The sequence below is a fragment of the Ceratotherium simum genome, chromosome 1 (assembly GCF_057802395.1).
Source record: "Ceratotherium simum simum isolate JZ-2026a chromosome 1, ASM5780239v1, whole genome shotgun sequence".
Lineage (NCBI taxonomy): Eukaryota > Metazoa > Chordata > Mammalia > Perissodactyla > Rhinocerotidae > Ceratotherium > Ceratotherium simum.
In genome coordinates, this window is record NC_141900.1 from 63,747,630 (window position 1) to 63,763,291 (window position 15,662).

Here is a 15,662-nt window from a genome sequence, read left to right on the forward strand (position 1 = left end):
GATGGAAGCCCATCAGAGGGAAAACATCCTTGAAATTTCTACCTCTCTTGACACAATCAACTTCTTTTTCTAGCCAACCCCTCAGGGAGAGCTTGTTCTAAAGGTCAAGAGAAAAATATTGATCTCAAGCAGCTTGGCTGGCTAGGCTTTCCATACTACTTGACCAAGAGCTATTCGACCAAACTCCACTAATACTAATAACAACTGTAAGAAAACTATCTCATATGTAAGTGGAACTTTATAGTTCGTATGGTGATTCCATGTACATGATTCCTTTTGGGCCTCAGGACCTATGGGTGCAGGTTTATTATACTCTTTTATAGATAATAAAACTGAGGCCCTTAGTAGTTGAAAGATTTGCTCAAAATTATCATCAGAGCTCTAACTGGAACCTAAGCCTTCTAACTCCAGTGTGGCACTCTTTCATCTCTTTGTGTCTTTCAAACTTATTATAACAGTTGGTCGGTTTACCACATATGTGGGTACTCACATGGCACATATGCACATGTGTGTGCCAGGATCCACAGTGATGTCCCCTCTTAACATTCCTAATATTGGTCATTTGTCTTCTCTCTTATGTTCTTGATTGGTGTGGCTGGAGGCTACATTTCTTATGGTAAGATGTGGTGAAGAGTGTTCAAAATCCACTGCTCACCTGTCTCCTCTAAATGACTAAAGAAATTTGGGAATAGTGTGAGTTATTGAGAAATCACATTGATACCATACTTTTAATTTGGGAGGCAGGATGTTGTTGTGAACTCATTAGACAAAAAAATAATAAAGCTATACTTTCCTTCCCCTCTCAAGAGGCAGCTAGACTCTGCGTTCTTGAGGGCTGGTTTCTGTTACCCTCAGGAAAGAGTTAACAAGACAATACTGTAGGAGAGATGGTCCAAGGAAAGGACAGGATGCACACTGGTGCAATAGGAGGAAAACGTGTCCTTTCTCTAAGGATTGGATTCCCAGAGCCTGGGAAGTCATGTGAGTATGTTTTGGGAAGTAAGTGGTAGGGAGGAGGAAGCAGAGGGGTTGCAGAGCGTCACCATGGGCAAGCCTGCAATCAGTGGGGAGGGATCCTATGAGCATTACCACAGACCAGTATAGAAGCAGAGCCTGACAGACATGAAGGGCTGAATCTCAACTGGAGTATCTAGGAACAGACGGAAGGATACCAATGATGGTGACCACCATGGACTTAAAGTCAGGCCCTCCTCCATTTCCCAAGACACATATAATTGCTGAGGTCCTTGCATGATTCAGTAGAGAAGAAAGAGACTCCAATAAAATGAACATTAGAATTCTTCCCCAATCATAGCTAGTGGAACTTAAAACAAGGTTTGATTTCATTTAGAAAAATAAAAATAAAACATGACATTACTTGTACCTCTAGGTCAAAGCATTTTGCAGTTGTTCTGTGCTGTTTGTGATACTACAGTAGTACGGCTGACTTTTGATCCGACCCAGAACTCTTTCTAGAAGGACTCCTCCAGGAGAGGGAGTAGTACCAAATGCCAAGCCAGCTAATATGTGAGAGGGTATCCAAGGCATGGAAACTGGCAAGCTGAAAGGCCCCAGCTTCAATGGCAAGCTGAAAGTGAGTTTTTATTTTCTCCTCTCTTCCTCCCCCACTGAATCCCTGCCTTTCACATTGATCACAGATACACTCGGGACATCCTCTGTTTATACTAAAATTCCAAGTCTACAAAAAGCTCAAGAGGATTCCCAAGAAACTGAAAGAAATAAAGGGAGACTGCAAACACTTGAGCTACTAAGCCAAAACTGCCAGCTGGAAACATACAGAATAACATTGAAAAGCCCCAGGTTAAGCTAAAGTCTTAAATACAACTTGAAGCTTGCCTCATTTAAGGCTTCTACTGGGAGTTGCCAAAGGGGTCTCAGAAAAGCAATAGCTTAATGGGAAATGCTCCAGTTTCCATAACAGCCTAAAACTGACCCTCCCATGAGTAAGAGGGAACAACTCCTGCCTGACTGCCTTGACCTGGCACATGGGTTCTTTTCTGCCTTGGGATTCAAACTGTTCTTTCTGGGTCTCAAGCCTGCCGACCGTTAGACTGGGGCTGCACCATTGACTTTCTGGGGTGACCAGCACACCAACTGCAGATCTTGAGACTTGTCAGCTGCCGTAATCACGTGAACCAATTCATTATAATAAATCTCTTTCTATCTACACATACATCCTACTGGTTCTGGTGAACCCTAAGTAATATAAAGATTAATGTGGAAGACCAATGTAAGAGCTCATCAGAATGCAAAAAAAAAAAAAAAAACACTGAGAGAGTACTTTAAAATAATAGGAGCTCCTAAAGAAAGAGAAGAACCAATGAAACAAGAGTAATAATTAAAGACATAATAGAAGGAAACTTTTCTGGGTTGATCTGCAAATGCTCCACCATTTGTAATGACTGTCTACCATGAAAACTCAAAAGAGAACCAATAAGGACTCAGAAAGAAAAGTAACAAAATATATTATAAAAAATAATAACTTTCCTATATACCAACAATAATCAAGACAATATAATGTGGAAGGTGGGGGTCTTCTAATAGCAACAGTAAATACAAAACACCTAGAAATAAGCATAACAAGAGCCATAAGAAAAAACTGATAAAACTTTCTTGAAGAACATAAAAGAGGACTAAAATAAGTAGAGAGAACACCAATTCCTGAACTGAAAGACACAACATTGTAAAGATGTAAAATATCCCCCAAATAATCTATACTTTTAATGCGCTTTCAGTGAGATTTTTGGGATATATGTCAAAGATACTCTAAATCTTTCCTGGAAGATTAATTGTATACATTGGTTAAGATGTTTCTGAGACAAAGAAAAGAATAGTAATGAAAGGAAACTTACCCAACCAGATACTAATAGATAGTTTAAAAAGCTACAGTAAATAGAATAATGTGATGCTAATACAGGAAAAATAAGGAGGATGAATGGATTAGAATTGGAAGTTAAGACAGAACTGAAGTATACTTCAGAATTTAGCATATGAAACGGTGGCATTTAACATTGGTGGAGAGAGAACGTTAAGAGTTGATATTGTGGAGGCTGGGAGTCAAGATGGCGGCGTAGGCAGACCATGAGCTCACCTCCTCCCGTGGACACAGCCAATTTACAACTACTCGTGGAAAAATTACCCCTGAGACAGAACTGAAAACTGGATAAGAGGAACTCCTGCAGCAGCGGACAGTCCTAGCTGGGGTAGAAGAGGCAGAGACTCCCTTCCGGAGAGGAAAAACGCCGCCATCACAAGCCGCCAGCTTCACGGCCGCCGGGAGCAGCTCACAGGTACGCAGCCTCCCTGGAGGCGCGGGGTCCTGAGCCGGGGAGCGCCCCCGCTGTGGGCATTTTGTGGACCCAGCACAATCGAGACCAGCGGCATAATATCTGACTTTGCCTGCTACTAAAGCATTGGGGAGCACCCCCAGAAAACCCAGTTCACAAAGAAACTAAAACTGGCTCTTAAAGGGCCCACGCACAAACTTACCTGTTCCAGAAAGCATCCTAAAATCACCAGAAAGAAAGGTGCACAGTGCTTTGGTGACAAGAGACTCATCTAATAGGCCCTGAGTGCATCTCGGTGAGGGGTGAGACCTCTCCAGGGACTGGGACATTGGCGGCGGCCATTGTTGTGGCCTGGTGTGAGCTGACACAGACGCCATTGGAGTTCTCCCTGAGGCCTGCTAGCCCAGGGTCTGCTCCACCTGCTAGAGCACCGATTTAATCCAGCTCAGCCAGGGCAGGCAGCCCACCTGGAAACTGGCCCCACCCAACAACAAGCCCTCAGGCAACGTGTGGGCCTGCATAGATTGGTGACTGGATTCTCTGCAGCCTGGCAACTGAGCCGACTTGAGCGGGCAGGGTGTGCACAAGGAGCAGGTAGAGAGTGTGGGGCGGTGGCGGAGTGTGTGGGGCTCCTGCCGTGGAGAGACTGGGTCCGCCTGGGGAGGTCGGGGCGCTCACACGGGGCAGGACTGTGTTGACTGTGTGTGTGGACCTGTGGGCAACAGGGCTTGTCAGCTGCAGAAGACTTGTGCTTCTCAAAGACCCACATAGGAGGTTTGCCCCACCTTCCAAAGCCTGAAACAGTTGGGTGCTCCTGTGCCTGAGGCCAGCCCCACCCAGCTGCAATCCTCAGAGAGCTGACAAGAGACCTAATAGGCTAGAGGCTTACAGCAATTGTAAGGCCCTGAGCCTAACAACCTGCCACACTGGGGGCCTACTCAGTTAAAAGAAATACTGCAACACAAATGTGGTATTAGAACTTGCAGCCAACTGTGCTGGGGCTCCCCACACCTGATAAAGAGACTGAAGGGCCCACAACAACTACAAGCAGCTGAGCATTACAACAGCTGGCCAGGAGCATAACTCAGCCTCCCTGGGCACCTATAGGGAGAGCTAACAGGCCACAATAGAGGGACACATGTAGCCCACATAGGGGCCACCCCTGGAACATTGAGAACTGAGGGAAGCACACTGGAAGCCTCCTAAGGCATCACTTACATAAGGTCACCTATCCAAGAGCAGGAGACGTAGCTGACCTACCTAATACGTAGACACAAGCACAGGGAAAGAGGCAAAATGAGGAGGCAAAAGAATACATTCCAAGTAAGGGAACAGGACAAAACCCCAGAAAAGGAACTAAGTGAAACAGAAATGAGCAACCTACCTGACAGAGAGTTCAAACTAAGAGTGTTAAGGATGCTCACTGATCTGGGGAGAAGAATAGATGAACTCAGTGAGAATGTCAACAAAGAAATGGAAGATATAAAAAAGAACCAATCAGAAATGACGAATACAATACTGGAAATGAAAAATGCATTAGAGGGACTCAAAAGCAGAGTAGAGGATACAGAAGAACGGATCTGTGAGCTGGACGAAAGACGATAAGAAATTACCCAAGGTGAACAGGTAAAAGAGAAAAGAATTAAAAAGAGTGAGGACAGTCTAAGGGACCTCTGGGACAACATCAAGCGCACTAACATCCGTGTTATAGGTGTCCCAGAAGGAGAAGAGCGAGACAAGGGGGCAGAGAATCTATTTCAAGAAATAATAGATGAAAACTTCCCTAACCTAAGGAAGGAAACAGACATCCAGGTACAGGAAGCACAGAGAGCCCCAAACAAGATAAACCCAAAGAGGCCCACACCAAGACACATCATAATCAAAATGTCCAGAATCAAAGATAAAGAGAGAATCCTAAAAGCCGCAAGAGAATGTCAAGTTACATACAAAGGAAACCCCATAAGGCTATCAGCTGACTTCTCAGCAGAAACCTTACAGGCTAGAAGAGAATGGCACGATATATTTAAAGTGCTAAAAGGAAAAAACTTACAGCCAAGAATACTCTACCCAGCAAGGTTATCATTCAAAATGGAAGGAGAGATCAAAATTTTCCCAGATAAGCAAAAATTAAAGGAGTTTGTCACCAAGAAACCAGTGCTACAAGAAATGTTAAAGGGACTGATTTAAGGGGGAAAGAGAAGACCACAAATAGGAAAAATTATCTATTTCCATGATTAGAACGTAATGGATACAAATGCACAAAAAAGAGGTTAGATATGATATCAAGAGTTGATATTGTGTTAACTATATAGCAATTCGGTAAAAAGTTAATTTAGGGCCTATCTTATGCAAGACACCAAAATAAACATCAGTGTATTAAAGATATAAATGGAGAAAAATGGAGCCATATGAATGCTAAATTACAGCTTAAGGAACTGTTTATATGACATGGAAGTGGAAAATTTATTTAGAAAATTTATTTTTCTAAGCATGAAAAAGAAAAGGATTGAGAAATTTGACTTTGTAAGCATTCCTATATGTCAACACACAACACAAAATTAAAAGTAAACATATGAGGAATAAATTGCAACATGTATGACATACAAATGAAGCAATGTCATAATTCTTAAAATTCAATAAAATAAATATATATTATCAAGAGACAAATATAAAAAGAAGAAATTCAAATGGTCTATAATTTTATAAAAATGTTTAACTTCATTATTCAGTTTTAAATGTAAATAAAACAATGATAATATTTCTCTACCATCAAACTGGCATCATTTTTTTTAAACAATCTTGGCCTAACTAGTAGAACATGGACAATCTCAGTGTCAACTGATATGACACTTCTGGGAACAATTTGGCAATGGCCTAAAATCAATGTACTGCTAGTGCAGGAAAAGCTCTTTGACAGAGTAATTCTACATCTAGAAATTTATTATAAGGAAATAATCAGACGTGGGGGGAAAGCCAATACACAATACACTTCCAAAATTGGACTTCCAATACACAAGTCCAAACATTAAAAAATGTTTAGCACAATATTACACATTCTGGTTAAAAATGAGAAACAATCTAAATAGCCAACAATTGGGAATTTGTTTTTAAAACACTATAATTTATAGTCACTAAAAGTGATGTTGTAGATGGGTATTTGTCACGTGGATTTTTTTTTATATAAACTGACCATCTTTCTTCCCTCCTCTCTGTCCTATCTCCTCGCTCCTTAAAAAAATGAATTGACATAGAATACCACTATCAAGACTGTGTTTAATCCCTCAAGTGTGCTGGAGTAAAAAAATGGCTGAGACTATTATACTGAAGATGCACGTTTATTGACATAGAAAGATGTTCCTAATAGAGTGTTCACGAAAAGAGCAAATTATAATTTGCTTTATAACTACAATTTAAATTAAATATAATTAAATTATAATTTAAAACTATGAAATTGTTTTTGAGGGGCCGGTCCGGTGGCGTAGCGGTAAAGTGCGCCTGCTCCGTTTTGGCGGCCCAGGGTTCGCAGGTTCGGACCCCGGGTGCACACTAACGCACCACTTGTCAAGCCATCCTGTGGCAGCATCCCATATAAAGTAGAGGAAGATGGGCACAGATGCTAGCCCAGGGCCAATCTTCCTCAGAAAAAAAAAGAAGAAGAGGCTTGGCAACAGATGTTAGCTCAAGGCTGATCTTCCTCACACAAAAAAAATTGTTTTTCAGAAACGCATACACAAATAGTAAAAGATATAAAAGATATTGCAATGGGTATTGGAATTACATTTTTAAATTTTTCTTTTTTGTTTATTTTTATACTAATTTCACTACATTAATATATACTTATTTTCTTACCAAATTCAATATATTAATGAACATGTAACATAATACTTTTATAATAGGAAAACAAATTATTTTTAATTTGTTCAAATATAATAGATAATAGCTCTCAAGTTTCTCTTTATTGAGGTGCTACAATGGTAGTGATTTATCAAAAGAAAAAAACAATGCTAATGAACTCACTCTTGCTTTTTCAATTGCCTTCAGTTAACTAGTTTTCCCCAGATTCAAAACTTTTTGCATTTACTCTCTTTAAGTCACTCCACATTAACTTGAAATAATACAAAAGTAGTCTTGTAATAGTATAACTGCTTTATTGCTTTCATTCAAAGACCCTAAAGTGTTTTAATGGGCTTATTTTTTTCTTCTCCTTTTCCTGAGTTAAAACAGAAATAATCTTTCCAATGACTCTGTTATCTCAGTTCAGGATTAAAATAGAGCACACACTGTTCCAATATAATTAGGCCTCAAGTTCTTTTATATAGTACTTTACAAAGTTAGAGAATTATACAGTTGTGATTCTCAGCTTCCAAGCTTTTTCTTCTTCACTGTTACCTGGAAACAACACACCTCACGCAATAATAATGCAAGCATAGTTCCAACACACAAGTCCAAAAAGCAAGCTAACTGCTTACTTAGATTACTGTTTTGTATAATATAGATTTTCTTTCTGATGGTTGTTTGTTTTTATTTTCAGAAAATAGTGCCAATATGTGCAAATAGGAAAGGCAGAGCCAACAGGAACAGTGTCTCTTTCACATTCAAAACAACTGTCTTTCTCTCTGTCACTATAGAAGATATCTATCTACCTTCTGAGGGAAAAATACCATAGATTTTTTTTTCCCGGAAGAAATGGGAACTAACATTTCTCCATTACAAAATATAGAAGGTAACTAAGACAAGAAAAATACATTACAAACTTGGTCAAGATATGAATATTAATTAAGGATTTCCTCCTCTCCGCCCTTTTTTCTAGCCCCTCTCTTCCCTTCCTTCTCTCTCCCTCCTTTTCCTGTGGTATTCTGGAAAGAGTACCTGAGTAGGAGTTAGGATACTCAGATACTACTGTCCTAGTATGGCCATTATTCATATGTGTAACTTTAGCACAATGAATTTCTCTCATTAGACCCCTTGTTCCTCAACTGCAAGATGATCTCCACAGGCCTTTACGTCCCTAACTGCTTATGGCCAAGCCTCTCCTGTCCCTGCAGCATTCACCAACACTCTAACCAGCAGGAAAGCAGACTTCCTTGCACCTCTCTTTTCCTCTACCACCTCTGGTGCAGGAGATAATGAAGTACTTAAATAGCACCACCATGTGCATTATATTGAGGAAAAGGAGAGAAGCAATGCCCCTGAAAAATGATAGCCTCTCTCCTCTTATTACCTCCCAACTGGGCAAGTGATGACAAGAAGTACAAGAGCATCTCCTGACCTCACGCTCTGCCCAGTTTCCATTATACTGATAATGGTAATAAGTGCCATTATAATTGCTAACTTTTGTTGGGCATTTTGTGTTCTAAGCCCTGTTTCACGTTCTTAGTCTCCTCAAGTTGAGAAGGACAGAATAAATCCATGTGAATCAAGACTACCACATTCCACCATATAGGGTGCTGGAATTTTCCCACAGGTTATGGACCTCTTGATGCTTTCTCTACATGAATCTGCACATAAGCCTTTCTGCTGGTATCTGAGGAGCTTCTACGCATCTTTCAAATGTCACGATTCAAGCATCTCCTTTCAAAATGCTCCCCGAACCTTTTAGACTTATTCTCAGAGTGAGAGCTCCTGGTACATACCCCTATTAGAGCATTTCATCACGCTGGATGGCACCGATTTTTTCTTAACGTCTGACTCTACTAGTCTGACAACATAAGATCTATATCTAACCACCTCTGTATCTCCAAGGTCTAGCCCAGGCCCCAGTTCATGGTAGAATCTCAGTAAGGGTAATAACTGGTGGGTTGCTTGCTTGCTTAGTTGTTTGGATAAATGAACTGAAAATTTTAAATCCTCAAATGCTTAGAAGGAAGCAAATGTCACTTGGACATCAGAGCTGAGCCTTGAGCTCCCATTAATGAATTAGTGACTCTTAGGAGCCCCAGTGAAGCCATCTCATTAGAGTCAATGAGGCCTATTAGTCCTAAATGATTGACCCTCTGCCTTAGGATTAATTTATTTGTATTGAATTTCAAACGTCTGATATTATTCATGATAAGATTTCCTTCTGCGTCTATCTTCTCTTCCTCCTGATTGCCACTGCCCTAGCTCAGCTTCTCCTTGCCTCACTCTAGACCACAGACATCACCTTCCAAATGGTTTCACATTCATTCCTTCATTTGTTCAACAATTCTTTAGCACTGCCAGGCATTGTTCTAGACAGTGGAGTGGAGACACAGCAGTGAACAAGACAGAAATGGACCCTAACTTCATGGAGTTTATAGTAGAGGGAGACAGACAAAGAAGATAACAACAATAATAGTAATAGTAGTAGTAATAATAGTAATACTACTAGTAGTAGTAATAATGTACAATGGAGGAAAAAAGGGAGATAATAGAGAATGGGAGGTAATAGAGAATGACTGAGACCCTGGCTTAGTTGGAGTGGTTAGGGAAGGTCTTTCTAAGGACATGCCATTGAGCTAAGTGATGAAAGACAAGAAGGAACCAGTAGATGATGACCTGGATAAAGGGTGCTTCAGGCAGAGGAAATAGTAAACTTAAGGCTTTGGACAGAAGGAAGCTTGGTAGAGCTGAGGCACAGTAAGGAATCCAGTAGAGCTGAAATCTAGTAAGCAAGTAGAGGAGGGGACCCCAGTGGGTGGGAAAGACAGGCAGGAGCCAAACCATGGGGAACCTCCTAGGTCATGGAGAAGAATGAGATGGGAAGCCATTGGAAGGTTTTAAGCAGGAACGTGACATGAGATGTAACTGACTTTAAAAATATGAGTTTAGTTGCAACTCATAAAATAAATCGTAGGGGGCAAAAAGAGAATCAAGGAGACCAGTCTAGTTAGGAGGCTTATATAGTAATCCAGATGAAAGATGGGAGTGGCTTGCAGTAGGGTGGAGAAAAGAGAAAATCCAAGATATATTTTGGAAGTAGGGCTAATGAGAATTTGGTGTCAGACTAGATGTGGGATATATGAGAAAACAAAATCAAGAATAACTCCTAGTATTTTTATTTTTTATTTAAAAAGTAGAGTGGACTATGGTGTCATTTACTAAGAGGGAGACTATTAAGAGAGATAAGATTTAGGGAAGAAATTACAAGTTCTGTTTTGAATACATCAAATTTGAGACGTTTTTGACATCTAGTGGAAATATTATAAGAAGTTGAATATTTGAGTCTGGAGCTCAGAGGTCAGGGTTGAGGGTAGGGATGGAATGGGCAAGACAAAGATATAAATTTGGCAGTCATGGGTGTATATACAATACTTTGAACATATGGGCCATATCTGCTTCTGACATGGAGGAGGGCACGCCTAACAAATCCACCTTTAGCAAACAAAAAACAGCCATAAACTCTGGACAAAATTTAAAAAGCAACTACTTGAAGGCTCTGAAGCCTAAACAAAGGCAGGAAGATTTTGGAGGAAGTTGAAACTAGAGGCAAGTGACCAGTATGAATTCCCCTTTTTTTGCAGCTTCACTCTGAGAACTGTCATAGTGGTAGGGAAGGGAACAATTAACACACCACTAGAAAGCCTGCCATCTTTCAGGCTAAGGAACGAGGGAAGAAGCGTGGGGCATCCAGTGCTCCTAGAGAGTAAAGGAAAATCCAAATTCAGTATATAAATTTAGCACAAATGTCTGGCTGACCCCTTAGCTTGCAGCTGAGACTTAAAAGAACTGAATTGAGGGCTGGCTCAGTGGGGTAGTGGTTCAGTTTGTGCACTCCACTTCAGCGGCCCAGGGTTCACAGGTTCAGATCCCGGGTGTGGACACATGCACCACTTATAAAGCCATGCTGTGGCAGTGTCCCATATAAAGTATATGAAGATGGGCACGGATGTTAGCCCAGGGCCAGTCTTCCTCAGCGAAAAAGAGGAGGATTGGCAACAGATGTTAGCTAAGGGCTAATCTTCCTCACAAAAAAAGAATTGAAATGAGATCTAAGCCACCACAGGCATGACAGTTTATAATTAAACTGTAAATCAAGTTAATAGCTTCCTAAACCAAAAACATCAACACTCTTTGGGGCAATGCTACAAAATCTAGAGTTTCCACAACATAACATTCACAATGTCCAGTATATGCATGAAGAGCCAGGAAAATGTAACCCATTCTCAACAAGCCAACTTTAAGATAAATGTTAGAATTACCAGCTAAGGACTTGAAAGCAGCTATTATAACCATGCTCATTGAAGCAAAAGAAAACATGCTCCTAACGAAAGAAAAGATAGGAAATTTCAGCCAATAAATAGAAAATATGAAAAAGAACCAAATGGAAATTTTAGAATTGAAGAATACTATACCTGAAATTAAAAATTCCTTGGATGGACTTAACAGCATAAATAAGATGACAAGAGAAAGATTCAGTAAATTTTAAGACAGAGATCATAAAAATCATCTAATCTGAAGAACAGAGAAAAAATCTTGAAAAAAATTAGAAAACCCTCAGGCACTTGTGGAAAATTTCAAAGGGTCTACCATAAAGGTAGTTGGAGCCCCAGAAGAAGAGAAAGAAATTAAGCCAGAAAAAAGTATAGAAAATGATGGTCCAAACTTCCCAAATTTGATAAAAGACAAAAATTTACAGATTCTGGAAGAGTACATTCAAGAAAACCACACCTAGGCACACCATAGTCTAAGGATTGAAACAAAAGATAAAGACCTGGGACAGATAAAATCACCTAAGGTAAGGACAGAGAAGCTGAAGCCTAAACCATAGGACCCTCTAAAATGGAGAAACCAAGTAGAGGACGAGGAGCCAATAAAGGAGACTGAGAAAAAATGGCCAATGAGGTATAAAAAAAAAAAAATGGAAAAAAACAGAACATGTGGTGATCACATAGCCAAGAGAAAAAGTGTTTTAAGAAGAAAATGGCTAACTATGTAGCATGTAGTAGCACGGACCAAGTGAGATGAAGGCAAAGTGGCAATCAGATTTGGCAACATGAGAATCAGTGGAAACCTAGACAAGACCAGTCCAAATGACAGAAGAGAGAAAAAAGTATAATAGGAAGAGGTTGAGAAAGAAAGGCAAAGAAGAGAGGCAAGGACTTCCATTCTTCACTCCTATGATAGAGAACTTCCTCTAAATTGCAAAATTCATTATGCCTTGCTCCTAAGTAAAACCATTCAGTGGATTCTCAGTGACCCCAATACAGAGACCTAAAGTCTTCAAAAAAAGAGTTCACACGGGCCAGCCTAGTGGTGTAGCGGTCAAGCGCTCCGCTTCAGCAGCCCGGCCCAGGGTTCACAGGTTCGGATCCCGGCGAGGACCAACGCACCGCTTGTCTAGCCATGCTGTGGCGGCATCCCATGTAAAGTGGAGGGACATGGGCACAGATGTTAGCCCAGGGCCAATCTTCCTCAGCAAAAAGAGGAGGATTGGCAACAGATGTTAGCTCAAGGCTGATCTTCCTCACAAAAAAAAAACAGGAGTTCAGAGCGGATTAAGGGTCTTGGGTATTGCTTCCCAACATGCCAATCTAGAAGGAACACTAAAACATCAAGAGAAATGTAATCCAATGGAGAAACTTGCATTATAAGAACTCCTCTCATAGTAAGTCTTGTAGGTTGTTGGGAAAAACTTTGAAAAATCTCCTGGGGCAGTGATGGCAAGAAGTGAGACCTCTAAAGGGACACTTTGAAGGAAGCACAGATAGTCTTCTATGGTCAACTCCAGTAACGTCACCCTAATTCATTCACCCATTTTTGCTTCCCCTGTGTCCAGAAGTGTCTAGCACATAGTAAATGCCCAATAAATATTTGTTGAAAGAATGAATTGGTTCAAAATGGCTCAATGTTACTCCTCTCGTGGATTTTATATCTTACCAACAGACTCTATCTGATAAAAATGCACATTTAGTTACAAAGAGAGAGGAGCCAAAACAAGCATGTAGCAATAACCGCAAGGCCAAAGTTGCTGAAATGTTGATCCGTGTTGAGGGAGCTTTAGCTCAGCTCTTTGCTCCCAGGATAAATGTATGCTGCATCATTCGCAATATATACAAATAATGAATCATTATATTGTTAACCTAAAACTAATATTATGTTAGATATCAATTATATCTCAATAAAAAAATCTCTACTGCATTATAATTAAACAGAGGAAGTGTCTGGGCCTAATAGAACCTAAAATGTTGCTTCCTTTTCCAAAAAGTTGGCTTCATGTGAAGAGACATGCAGAGTTCACTTGTTTAATTAAAAGTAGTTTAGTGTTGTTTATTTAGCAGTCCTTATTGGAAAAGAAGGAAGCAATTATACCCAGGAAGCTTTCTTTTTAAACCCAGCATTTATAAAGCATTGCATTTCCTTTATGTAGTTCACCCTTACTCCCAGAGTCATGTATTCATTCATTAATTCATTCATTCATTCACTCATTCATTTTATTCCTGCATATAGTAATCTAGGATGGGGCATAAAATTATCATAGTGTTTTTATCCAGTAAGGATCTGGTTCAATAAAGACTCTACAAAATACTAAACACCATATATATTGTGAAGGGAAGTTTGCTTCCAGAAACCAGCTTTCATGCTGCAAGCAAAGATGCATAGCAAGCAATCCACAGCAATCTAAAAATAGACCAGGATCCACCTCCAGCCCCAGCACTTTCCATCTTCACTCTCCATTAGGGAAACATCAGCATCACCTGCTTCTTCAAGGGCTGTGCAATTGCAGCGCCCTTCGAGCCCACGCTCCATTTTCTGGACAACACAATCAAATTAATCCCTGTCATGTGCTTTGCTGGGTGTCACCATTATTAAAAAGAAACGTGGAGACTGCCCGGAAAAGAGGTGATTAGCAACCACAGTTAAATAAAGACCCCAAAATTAAATAATCAACCAGGTGAGGGATGAGTTCATTGCCAGCTGTTGTATCTCCTCTGTCACCTGAAGAAGAAGCAGAAAGGGAGGTGACCAAGGCTGTTCATCATCAGATTAAATAACGAAAAGAGCCAATAATCATTTTCCACTTCAATATTTGTTATGCAGTTCACTCAACCTATTACTCAAGTTTCGTCTACATCAGTTGAAAGAGTGTTTCCTATCTAGAAACAATATTAACAGAGAATACATTAGGGAAAAGATACATGTCCATCCTTTCCACTCACCATCTCCTACTCCTACCCTCCACTCTCTTTGACATCAGCCCACTGTGTACAAAGAAATGGTTACTTATAGTAAATAAGAGGCTTGCATCAATTCATAAGTGTTTACATCTCTGATTGATCAAGGAAAATTCTATTATCATTTATATACTTCTATATAATTATAATTTAGTATACCTTTTATGTCAAGATCCCCAAGCTCTTCCATGATTATTTATGAACTGAGTGCATTTATTTTGTATTTCACAACTTCCTATGAGAGTTTAGCATGGACATTTGTCAATTATCTCTGGCAAAAGGGAAAAGTACAAAGATATAGAAGAGAACACAGAAAGCTAGCCTGGGATAATAAGAATAGCACTGAATTTTGACTCAGGAGTTCTGGGTTCAAATTCTAGCTTTATAACCTTTTGAAACACATGCTGTATATGTTTGTGAGAGTTTTATTGAGCCAAATTCTTATTTTATTAAAAAAAATTAATCCCTAACTAGGGGCCGCCCAGTGGTGCAGCGGTTAAGTGCGCGCGCTCTGCTGCGGCGGCCCAGGGTTCGCAGGTTCGGATCCCGGGTGCACACCGACGCACCGCTTGTTAAGCCATGCTGTGGCAGCGTCCCATATAAAGTAGAGGAAGATGGGCACGGATGTTAGCCCAGGGCCAGTTTTCCTCAAGAATAAAGGGGAGGATTGGCGTCAGATGTCAGCTCAGGGCTAGTCATCCTCACAAAAAAAAAAAAAAAATGAATCCCTAACTAATGTGCCACATTACATAGTAGTAATCTAGTCTCTTTTCTTGTCTAAAAATGAGGATAATACAATAAATTACAGGTTTGTAACATTAAATGGAATAACAAATGTGAAAGGAATATTCCAATATAAGGTACTATTATTAATAATACCAGTAGATAATTAAATCAAGAGATGGTCCAAACTCCTTCTTTGAACCAATGTTCTCCCAGCAAACCTTCACCCAAGACACTAGCAAGATGTAATTTTTCACTATTTGAATTTAATATGTTCTACTTTCCCTAAGGCGTTGATGAAGCTGTTGATAAGTGGGAAATTCAGAGCACAGGGCAGACCAACACAAGAGAGAAAATAACAAGGTCAGAGACAATCACTCCCAGAACACCCAAGAGTTGAGGTTTGTGGGCATAAATGAGTAGGCACGAAATAAATTAAATACTAATTAAAACTCATATTACAAATGTAGGCACGTTGAGAATCATTAATTCTAGTTTA

At 40.0% G+C, this 15,662-nt stretch overlaps 1 protein-coding gene across 6 annotated transcripts in view; it reads right to left on the minus strand.

Moving 5' to 3' along the window:
• Positions 1-15,662, minus strand: part of PDE1C (phosphodiesterase 1C) — a 506,252-nt gene that overhangs the window by 339,273 nt on the left and 151,317 nt on the right. Inside the window, exon 1 of one of the 6 annotated variants that reach the window (XM_087429318.1) lies at positions 3,511-3,718. The exons of 3 other annotated variants lie outside the window; for them this stretch is intronic. In XM_087429318.1, coding sequence (XP_087285444.1) covers positions 3,511-3,685 — 175 coding nt within the window. In that variant the 5' untranslated portion in view covers positions 3,686-3,718. Of the gene's footprint in view, positions 1-3,510; positions 3,719-15,662 lie in introns of those variants that run through there. 2 more of the 6 variants (XM_087429328.1, XM_087429345.1) reach the window with 2 other exon arrangements.